General features: G+C 36.4%; 1 protein-coding gene across 1 annotated transcript in view; it reads right to left on the reverse strand.

Moving 5' to 3' along the window:
• Positions 1–219: 219 nt before the first annotated feature.
• asic2 (acid-sensing (proton-gated) ion channel 2) overlaps positions 220–12,121 on the reverse strand; it is a 371,338-nt gene continuing 359,436 nt past the window's right edge. Inside the window, exons 6-7 of the mRNA XM_016679462.1 lie at positions 1,179–1,245; positions 220–553 (exon numbers count right to left, since the gene is read on the reverse strand). Coding sequence (XP_016534948.1) covers positions 550–553; positions 1,179–1,245 — 71 coding nt within the window. The 3' untranslated portion in view covers positions 220–549. The remainder of the gene's footprint in view (positions 554–1,178; positions 1,246–12,121) is intronic.

Below are 12,121 nucleotides of genomic sequence, written 5' to 3' on the forward strand. Positions count from 1 at the left end.
CTAGACTCTTGTTTTCTAAAAACAAACCAAAGTTTGGATACAAAGCCAATAAAATATTCCAGTGTGGGATTAAACAGTGCACACTTTACCCCAAATTGTATTAATAATTCAGCATTTACAGTAACTTTTGTTCAGTGTGCTTTTCACACAAACCTGAGGCAGAATGTTACTGAAGACTAAACTAGTTGGAAAAGTATTATTTTTATTTTACTCCATTAAACATTATGAAAATATTTTAATTAAAAAGATAAGAAGCCAATTATTGTGCCTGTGATGTCAGTTTTAAGCAATGGAAGATCCACCATTAAAACCAGCTGTTTACTTCTGCAGGCAGCCTGAGACTCTGCAGTTGGCAGATTCAATTAAAGTGTGTAACTACTTTTCTAATTACCAAAGCTGCTCTGCTGAGAAAATGGAGCCACGTTATATTTGAAGGTGTGCCAAGGGTGGAAATTGATCCCCATTCATCATGGATGAACAAAATATGGTGCAATTTACAAGCTTGTTTGTGTTCATAGAGGCTGCAGGAAGCACATAAAACATCTGTCCTCATCTGTAAAACAACTAAATGTTTCATTAGACCAGAAAGGGAAAGATGAAACTGAACGCAACATCTGACAAAAATCAAACTAATATGTTTCTTAGGACTTATTTTTATAGAAAAAAATGTTTTGTTTTAACTCTGTAAGGTAGCAACTTAAGGGCCCAGAAAACAAGATAATTGCATATTTACCAAAAAGTTAACCGATTCATTTCTTAGTGTGGAGCTTCAGATTTGACATGCAACAAGAATATTAATGAATAAAAGAGTCATCTAATATTTTAGAGCTGACCTTCAGTCAAAAGAGATCAAATCTGTTGGTATTTTACATCATATTATGATTTATAATGCAGATAACATGACAGAATATAACAGTTTGTAGATGATAAAAAATAAAAAATTATATCTGCAGATGTTAAACTGGAGGTCATATTATTTATGTTCCAATATTCAGGCAACACTGTTTTAGTAACTACTCTGAGCAGAGCATTTTCATGCACCACAATAAGTAGACCATAGAAAGCAAAGAGTTCATCTATTTATTTCCATGTAGACTATGTGCAGAGACTGAGTGTTATTTGTATTATGAGGCAACAAATCATTCAGTCAGATATAAATAACGAGGCTTTTTACTCACATATTTGGCGTTGCGTCGTGGAGCATGAGGCACCAATGAATCACAGCTGTAAAGATAAACATGTTCCCTGTAAAAGAAAAGGAAACATTAATCTAACCATGGAGAGACTAGAAAACTAAATTGATGACTAAAATTAACATCTCCAGTTTTCCATTCTAGTCCTTTTGCTTCATATCGTTTCTCAAACCTTTTAAGTACAGCTGGTGCTAGAAGCCAGACTCATTTGACCCTCAGTGGAGGCTCATACTGATGATTTATTAGAATATAACAGAGTCTGAATTAAGTATGAATGTACGTTTTAGACAGCAGAGTGTCTAAATGAGTCATTCTAGTTTGTATCTCGGCTTAAGAGAGAGAAATAAGAATCAGTTCAGCTGGAAAGGAACGAAATTGCCTCTGGATGTGGAACCCATTTATCTTTCTTTGGATCATTTAAAGTCTCCACATCTTTCAAAATGTACAACTGAGGAATAGATTATTTCTAGTATTTGTTCAAATCTAAAGAAAGCAGGAAAAAGGAATAATAATTTGCTGCACTGATGTACCAAATGACTGACATTTTGTCTACGTTGAGTGGGAAATAAAACTTCAGCAATGAAAAATGTTTATTCCTGTAAACTGTAACCTTGCATTTTAAAATTAAGGCTAAAACAAGGCATGCTTGAGCAGAATGACAAAAGTTCAGTTCAGCTATAAATTGTTGAACTGAACTTGCACCGTAATAAGTCTAGCGCTGAGTGTGTTTTTAAGTGCATCCACTTTCTGGACTTTGAATCAGAAACATTTTTTCACTGTCGGTTAGATAAAGCTGGTTTACTAAAAATAGAAAGAGTGCGTCATAAAATTCTTCTTTTTAGATTTAAGGAGGAGGAGATCAAAACATCTAACCTTGTTTCATCTCCATGGCTCCTCGATTTATTGCATCAGCAGTTGAACCAGTCCATTACGGCTGCCTCCCTCAGCTTTGCTCATGTTGATGTGAAGCTAATGATGACAGGTGTTACCAATGAGGTGATAACTCGGCTGCAGACGGAGCTGTGATGGTGAAGTTTTCATCTCACTGGAGAAAAACACGGTGGTTCTTACCAGAACCTGTGGTTATGAGTTAGTATTGTAGGAAATATTTTCTTTAATCCAAAAAGGTAACTTTTCTAAAATATGTTTATATTTTTTACATGTTTCCTAACATGAGCATTATGTTTCATGCATAGCGGTCACTGCAGAGGACAGCTATCTAAAAGCCATTTTCTTGTTTTTCTTATGGATTTTTAAGTTATAAATGCCCACAGACCACTGAAGTGGACACTAAATATACTGCCAACTACTGGCCATCAGCTGCAAGTGCAAGAAAATATTTGTTAAATCCAATATGGCCGACAAACAAAAAAGAATGCCAACCAACTCAGAAATATCCAGTCCCTTCTTCTACTCTTGCAGGTAAACAAAAATAATAATACTGATGTATTCTCCAAATAACCTAGAAAATATTCTTTTTGCTTCTAAATTTTTTCCACCTTTTTTATGCCCTCAGAAAACCAAAAACGCTTTGAAAAAAAATCATAATTCATGCATGAAAGGGTTAAAAGACATAATTTGTGAAACAACTGAGCTCCTCTGCCTTCTCCCAGTGCTCCCAGTATAACTTCAGAATTACACCAGTCATTCAGAAACGACCAATCAGAGCCAGGAGGAGGGCTTTAGTGCTGTCAATCACTCTCCTGCTCACCTCATATGCCTTGATCTCTGCTATGCAACAGCTGGTTCACCACAATGTAGCCTACAACAAATGCTAATGTTAGTTAGCATAGCCAGTGATGATGGTGCAAAAATGTTTTTCCTGGAACAGCAAGTTGTTTCTGTGCCATTAACACAGTGAGTAGTATTGATTGACAGCACTAAGCCCCTCCTCCTGGCTCTGATTAGTTGTTTTTGATTGTTAGTGCACACAGCTTCACACAGCAATAGTAGCTTAAGTAGGAGCTGGAGGAGTTTTATCTTTTTACAGATTATTTGTCTCATACCAGACTGTCTCGACATGGTGACAGTTTTAACAAATACGGAAAAAAAGCACATTTTTGTAAAAGTTACATACTGCAGAGTCACAGTTTTAACCAAAGTCCACTGGTAACTCTGATGTAATCATTTGGCTGAGAGTTCTCTTCTTTATTATCCTTTAAGAACATTTTTTACTTAAAACGTTTCTCCCTAAAGACACTTTACTGCCAGCAGTTGGGTCTGCCATAATTGTAGTACTGAAATAATGAATGTCAGCACAAAGGACGTAAGAGACCCTCTCATTTTTATCTTCCAGGAAATATGTCTTTTCATGGTGCAACTATACAACCTTTTCCATCTGTTTAAGTGAAGAAGCAGGTGCTTAACATTTATTAGTACCTTTAGGAAAATTAGTTTTTAATGTCGGGTATTATATCAAACATGGCAAAGCAGTCTCCATGACTTGTAATCCTGCAAACCACAGAGACCCAATCTGCCTTTTATAGTAAATGATGCAAAAGTTAAAGCTGGAAGTTGGAGTGAAGCAGTTATTTTGTGTACAGTGGCACTAATTTCACATGTCATAATTTAATTTTCTCAATTAGAAAAAGAAACAAAACAGTGGAACAAATTGTAGATACTTACGGGCAGATTATTATGTTATTTTCTGCTTAAGTATTCAGTTTTAAGGAGTGGTGGTGTGCCTGTTGGGGTAGAATTTAGTAAATTATCTGCATTATCTGCATTGTGTTATATAGAAACCCCCCCCAGCATTTTTAATAAACCAGTTTTAGAGTTTTTTTTGTCCTCATCTGTTTTCCACCGATTATTAACACAGTAATATTACCCAGAAAAAAACACAACAAAATTAAAAATTAAAGTAGTAAACAAATAAATATTGCAAGTGAGAAAATGTATCTACTACCGAGTAGAGACAGGACTCATTATATAACCTTATTTGAATAAATGATGTTTTCATATCTAAACTGATCATTTTACGGCTGTACAAACTTTAAATTATCTTCAAAATGTTATCAGAAAACCCACAATGTCACGCCAGCATCATAATAAGCTCCTGTGTCGCCACTAGATGGCAGAAGCAGAGCACACACTCCAGATTTATGGTTCTAAAGACATTTCTTCTCTGAAATTGTTTTGTAATGACGATCCTAACATCCCGACTGTAATCGCTTTCGGGCACAGATAGGCGTGTCACTTGTTGACTCGCGCTGTGAGATACGGGAGGAAATAAAAAGCCTTTAAATTCATATTTCTCAGGGGTGATGCTGATAAAGGCCACGTGTTATTGAATCAGATTTCTGCATCTGGTCATAATAACACACAGCAACAAGCCGCTTCTCTGCTATCGGGCGATCTAATCTGATCTGCGCCGCCTCTTAGGTGTAATGCAGCATGCAGGCCACCCACTTATCTCCCAGCAACACTTTCTTCATAATGAAACAGGAACAAAGCTCATTTCTAAGTGATGGATGAAGGAGAATGCAAATTAACAAAATCGTGAAGGATTTTCTAAAGGTCTTACTTCAGGCTCTTATTCAGTTTGCTTTTATCAAAATAAAAATATACAAATCTTTTTGTATATACACGAGTTATATATAGGAAATTAAAAAGGAAAATCCAGTTTGGCGCAAATGAAAAGTGTGTGCATTATAGTTTTATTAAACTACAGTTAAGTTAAATATGAACAATATTTTTAGTGGATTTCTTGTATAGCACCACGAAAAATGTCCCCATGTTGCAGTTACTTTGTTTGTTATTAAGATTTTTCCATTTTTTGGGCTGAAACGTTGCCGTTTCTGTTTTTCTTTTGTATTACCACCTGCCATGATCAACAAGAGAGTCATTTACAAGCATCTCAAAAAAAGCTCAAGAAATGCCTAAATTGCAAAATCCCAAATCTCTACAAAGTTGAAACAGGGTTGTGGATCTAGAGCAGCAGAAAAATAGAGGGAGAGAAAGAGGAAGTTCAGTTCATCTCTTTCCATTATTCACTATGGGGAATGTGAGATCTTTAGCAAATAGGATGGATGAACTTGGAGCGCTGACAAGCAGTCAGTCACAGCATCGGGAATACAGTCTGTTGAGCTTCATAGAGCTGAAAGATCTGAAACCAATGTCTGTGAATAACAATAGTGACAATATATGGAGATTTTAACGGCATGTCTCTAGTACGCCTTTAACATTTAAAATGAATGTCAACTGTTTCACCAAAGCCTATAAATCTTTGCATTTGTCTTATGCAGACATTAATGATGCATACCAGTCATCTGCAAAACCTATTCATAGAAAGGCAGATCAAAACCTCATCTCTCTGCCTTCCTGAAGTTGAATCTTTTTTTTCAACTTGTGATTTAAAGGGGGGTGTTATGTAAAATTTACTTTTTTGGAGTTTACATCATGTTATAATGTTATTCCCTCATCAAAAACAGACATTTTTTGGAGTGTTGCTTTGATTCTTGTCATGCATGTTTGTTCCCTCTCAGCTCCCTCTAGACTAGCAGCAGCAATTAGCAAACCTGCTGATCTGCTGAGCTTTTCAGCAGCTGAGCTTGTCATTGTTGTGATGACATGCTGAAGGCTGATTGTTGGAAAGAGTAGAAGCTTCTTAAAGAGACAGAAGCCCCACTTCAATTGGTCAAATTACGAAGTCAAATTTCTTTTATATCATATTTTATATACACAGCATACAGTATGTATATCAACTGTTGGTGACGCAATGACTTGATTTTTCTATGAAATGGCAATATGTAGCTGGGAATATATGTAAAATACTCCTCCTTTAAAAGAATGGCGAGAGACAGAAGCCACTTGGAAAGGATATTAGTGCCATAACTGATGGTTTTACTGACTTAACTTTAATGTGGACAAAACCTTCCCCACCGTGACACTGAGGTAAATCCCGATAAACTCTGGGTCAGCAGTGATCTGAACAAATAAAACACTAGGTTTCAAGGGTGGAGACAGGAAATTACTGAAGAGTGAACAAAAACATCCCAAAGTCAAGATAAGGAACAACACCGACGTGCAGAGCTGGGGAACAAGCTCCATCAGAAGAGTAATAAACTATGGTCAGTGATAAAGAAGTTCACAGGTTTCAAGCAGAGATCATGTGTGTGGCAAATGAACTGAACACATTCTTTTATAGGTTCAGTTAAAAAACAAATCCAGAATCTTCCAGCCCCACCCAGAGACACACAAACCCCTCAACCTTCCCTTGACCTTCAGCCTTCCTGTTACACCTCAACAGTTTCATTTCCCATTTCAGTCATGGATCCTGCTGCTGTTCCGCCGTCGTCTCCATCAGCCGGACGTTACTGCCCCTCGCCTTCAATTAGGAGTCAGGGGAAAACTGACCCAGATGGCGTCAGCTTTGTTCAAACCGGCTATGTGCTATTCACCAGCACCTCCTCACACTGAGGCGGACCAGGACCCAAACTGCAGCCCACTGGTGGAAAAAAAAACAACAACTGGAGGTTCAGGAACACCCAGGAACCAACATTTTAAGTCTCCACTGATAAAGAAACTGTTTGGAAAAAAAAAAGCTGACGACAAATTCAGATTCCTATGCAAAACAGAGGAGCTGATCAAGAAAGAACCCCCTGATCCAAAATCAACCAATCAAGTTTGCCCCAAGATTGTAAATTTCCTATGGAAAAAAATTTTAATTTTTAAATGAGCTACAGTAACAAGAAACATATTTAAAGAACTAAAATTAAAATGGAGCCTTTCAAATTGTGGAACAGGAGTGTTGCACAAAGTGGATGAAAAACATGAAGAAGGAAGTTAATATTATTAATCTTTAATGTCCACACATGTGGACATTTGCCTTTGGCTTTGCATTGTGGCTCAAAACACTATAAAAATAAACTTTGCAACCAGTAACTGAATGCAACAGCTATATCTTTAAAACCTTTGCAGATATTTCACCTATTGCTACGTTTTAGTCCTTCCAGGCAACATGTACAAAAATATAATGAGGTCAGAAGTGAGTTACGTCAGGATGAGTCTTCAGATATAAATTGGATCAATATTGCAGCTCTTTGAAAACGTGTTGCATGCAATTGTAAACTATATTAATGTACTAATTCTTGACATTTCTAACCACATTTATCCATGAGTTTATTGGCTATTTTCTGTGTTATACAAGCTGGCTACTTATAAAAATCAGAAGCAACATTAGTTTCTTTTTTTTATTGCTTCAGTCTCAATACAAAACGTTGGCATAAAAATCCACAGCGTCTTGCTTTGTAACACGTTTTAATTGGTTTTCTAAAGTAAACATCAATTTAATGAAAGGAAATCTCTGCCACGTTCTTTGGCCCTATAGGATTAAAATACAGCATACCATTTAGTTAATTGCTTGAGACAGTAGTGACAAGGTAAATATTTAAACTTTCAAGCATTATTCATTCATTATGGTCAGGTAAAGCACAAACCCACTTAGGGATCTATTCAAACAAATATTAAAAATAACTTTAATAAAATAATTGCTTTAAAACTGATTTGCCTACTCCTATTATCTTTTTTATTTTTGTCTCAGATAAGACAAATACAAAAAGCAGTTTTCACATGATTTCACTTATTGCAATAAAAGAATAAACTGATCAAACGTGGAAAAGTTCAATCGTGAACAGATTGTAATTAACAACAGAATACTGAGTTAAATTTGACTTGCAACAATGTAACAATGGTTACAAAGCTATTTCTCAGAGTTTGAGATGTGAGTGAAAAATGTAGAAGGCCATTATTCACAAATGGAAATAACAGAAGGCCTACCAAAATGACTCATATAGGAAGTCAGAAAACAAGTCCAGAAAAACCTCATTTGCTAGGCCAAACTCAAATTTCCAAGATTTTTAGAAGAGTTATAGAGTCAGGAGGATTTCTGAAGAGCAGGAACACAACCTCCATCATGACAAAGGAGGAAGTGGAGATGGAGGGATATAAATTGGACAACAGACTGGATTTGAGAGAGCCACGCTGTCCACAAGAAGGGACAGAGCAGACTGTTTCTTCAGAACGTCCTGGTTTTCCAGGGTTTGCCCTGAGAGTTTGCACAAGACTTTTCTAAGCACCTTCACAGCCAAAGACCTAAGAAGGTTTAACAAGCTGGAGACCAGAAGTAACACAAAGGCCAGCCTTCATATTCACCAAAAAACACCTTTCTGAGATATTTGTATGAATATTCTGTGGACAGGAAGATGTGTGTCCCATTGTGTGCACCATATAGCCACCCATACAAAAACTTTAGTTTTAGATCAATCACCAAACATAGGCATTTTACCACTTCAAATAAAACTTAATAACCAGAAAAAGATCTTGTGACACGAGTATTAAAGACACATGAATACAGCATCAAAAATTTCTCTTGAGAATTCAGAGTTTGTAGAACATCATTACCATCTAAGTTCAGCGAGGATCTTGCAGCGTGCTTCTCGCTGTGCATGTGACAGTCCGATTCACATGCGAATCTGTAGCTAGAGTTTCAAAGTCTTCTTGAAAGTGTTTTTAGGACAATTGATACGGAGCTTTTTAACTCATCAGGGCGTGATGATTTATGTTGCATGTGGGATGTTCCAGTTTCACTTTACTAATTACCAAAGTGCACACAGAATCCCCATGCAATGCAAGAGAAAATGTCCTGAGAATCTGGGGGAAATGACAGTAGACTTGCTAAGAGACTAAGTCTGCCGTTTAATTACTTGAAGAAGAGATTATTAGCCTTGCTAAGTATGCTGAATGCCACTGATTTCCCCAGAGCATGCTAGGTACACATAAAAAGAGCACCCTGTTGAGTCTGACACCAGCCATCAAATTAGTAATCAACACTCTTCAGGAATAAACAGTCAACAGGTAATTATAATTCAGCTCCAGGTAACAACGCGTCTAAAATGGAGGACGCACTTTTAGACTTCTTAGGCGATAAAGCAGATCAAACTCCGAAAGATTGAGTCAACAGCTCTGTCAATGTTTTGCCTGCTTCTGCTTTAAAATGCAATTATGTGTTCAGTAGCTCTGGTAAAATTAGATTTACATACATTAATTATGGATGCCAAGGTTAAACGTATCAAAATCAAAGGCTCTGTGAGCAAAAAGCTTCAGCAGATCAGGCTGGAAATCCACTGCAAGGCAAAACTCAAATGAATAACTCACACCTCCCCTAGCTGCTGAAAATGACAAAATGAGGCCAAAATTTTCTCCCAGATGCAATTTCTTCATTCGTCTCTCAAGTGGAGGTCCCAGTGTTAATGCACTTTGCACGATTTCTCCTTTTTAAAACTCCCATTATCCTCAAAATTATCTTTGTACTACGCAAACTCTAATTCTCCCTTTAACATGAATAAAGAGCATGAAGATGTGATGTCTGAGTGGTGAAGTATTAAAATTGTTATGGATTATAGACACAAAGGATAAAAGCGATCTTATATTAACGGAATAAAGTGGTTATTAAGCATGTAGAAGGTTAGTGGTCTGATCTCCAATCCACATTAAATAAATGTCATTTTATTTCCATATGGAGATAAATGGATACATTTTCAAATTTCACCTGAAGACCTCAACGCAGTTTATTTTGGTTCTAATCTGAAAACAGATCAGGACTCCTGATCCAACCAAGACGATCAGGTGACGTCCTGCTGGTGGATGTTGTTTGTTTGGGGTTCAAGAAAACATTTCCAAACTGGGACAACGAGTAGATTATAGATTATTTCACCTGCTGCCTAAACACTTGAAGCTCGACTTGGACTCCTACTCTGACCCTAAAGTCTTAGCAAGATTTCTTATCTCTCATAATAAAGAGTGAAAGGAAGCTACACTGCAGCAGCTGCACGTCTCACTGTGAAAAGATGCACTTGACTGCTGACGTTGGTGGATTATGGGCTGTCAATTGCTCATAAAGATCTGTTTATTCAAGCTGCAGCTTCATAATAATGACTCCATGAAAGCCTCTCCAACTGAACACTGTGCTAAATGGAATTAGATCAGTTCAGAACAAATTAAGGATAATTTATCTCCAACATTCTCTTGCTGTTAAGCTAACCGTGACATCACAAGGATATTCCCGTTTGGATGTGTAAAAAACACAAAATTAATGCACTTCTTCATCGTTATGTTTCATTTTATAGCTCAGAGTTGGACATCTTTATTATTTAGCAAAAAAGGTTATTTATGTTTGTATTATTTTTCTATTATTACTTTCTGTAACTGGTGTCAATTAATCTGAAACTTACAAAGTCATGACGTCATCATCCAGACTCCAAATTATTCAAAATTTGGCTATTTTAATGTATGCAAACAAATCTGAAACAATTCTGTCTGTTATGATTCTGACATTTAGGAAATATAACTAATTTGAGTAATCTTAGTCTGATTTATTGTTAGATCATGAGAAAAAATGTTTTTTTTTTTTACATAAAATGTATGTAAACATAACAGTTTCAGCTGCACCTTGTCAAAAGAAAACATGTCAGGTTATTTATGATGTAGCTAAATCAGGATAAAAATTAAACTCCTCAAACAAGATTCCATCTGTAGACCACCATCTACCTGCAGGCCAGTATTCCTTGGTTTACCTATTCAGAGAATAGGTAAAGTATGAAAAGTAAAAATATTCCAAATAAAATGTAAATTGAAAAGCTGAAATACCTAAGTACATCACCTGACATGCTATTGGATGGCATTTGTAACCAATCCAGGAGGGCCATTTATTTTCCTTGATGATGATGATTGGCTGTACTCCAAACAGTGAAATCAGTTTTGAAATCTGCAAAAACAGTTTCCACTGTGCATATTATGGCATATCTGATGTCTGAATAATTACTGTAGACAGCTATAATTGTATTTTGAATTAGTTTAAAGTCTTCTCTCTGTTGTGTTTATTTGTATTTCCTGCAGCTGCAGCAAAATGTTTAAACCACGTGAGAATGCTGAATGGATGTCAGGATAAATTAAGCAACAATAAAAAACACATTAAAGGGAATGCGAAGCAGACCAAGGCCGACTGGAATGACCTGATCTTATAATCAAACGTCTCCTGCAAATGTTTAAAAAGCTTTTGGTCTGGTTGAGCTGAGATGATTTATAATTCCCCACAATGTCTCCTGCAGAACTGGTCCATCAGCCAGTACTTCTGCCAGAGGAGGACTGCAAGGCAGACCAATTTATAATGAACCCAGTGCTACCAGTTAGCCTCACCATGCATCCTACAGCATGGACATCATTACAGGCAGAACCAGAAGGACGAAGTACAAAAAACACGAAGCCATGGCTCTGCAGTCAGAGACAAGCCAAGGAGTGCAACTGTACTGGTAAATCATGTAAGGTGACTCAAGCAGAAGTGTCATTTATTTTTATGACTATACACAGAAACCAATCAGATGAAAACACTGCAGGGATAGATTCAGAGTTCTGAAGATGATCATTCAGCAGTTTCCTTTAGCTTTACCTTCCACAGCATCACTGTCACATACAGCTGCTCTCTTGATAAACAACTGAAATGTTTCAGTTCGTTTTAAAATCTGTCAAAGTTTCTTGTTGCTTATAGTGTTTAATTCTGTCAGCTGATCAGCTTGATTCATGTGATTCAGCATCTATTAATCTAATCTATTAAATGTGAAGTAGAAGTTTTGTACTTTATTATCCAGGTGTTTTTATATCATCACTGTACATTTATTAGTAAAAATGAATCACAAAAGGCTCCCAAACTGCAGACATGCAACAGTGTTGGAGCGACACATAAAAGAAAACCTATCAAAGAATTATTTTGGGTTTGGATCTTTAGGCACTTTTACTTGCAGTCTGCCAAAAAAAAAAAAATCATTAAGTGAAAACTTAGAACTATTAAACAAGACCACTTTTAAATATTTCATAGCTTCATAGCTCCATAGCCACAAACTACATATATAAAAAATAATTTGTGAATCATTTTT

Source organism: Poecilia formosa, unplaced genomic scaffold (genome assembly GCF_000485575.1).
Source record: "Poecilia formosa unplaced genomic scaffold, Poecilia_formosa-5.1.2 Scaffold212, whole genome shotgun sequence".
In the NCBI taxonomy this organism is placed as follows: Eukaryota; Metazoa; Chordata; class Actinopteri; order Cyprinodontiformes; family Poeciliidae; genus Poecilia; species Poecilia formosa.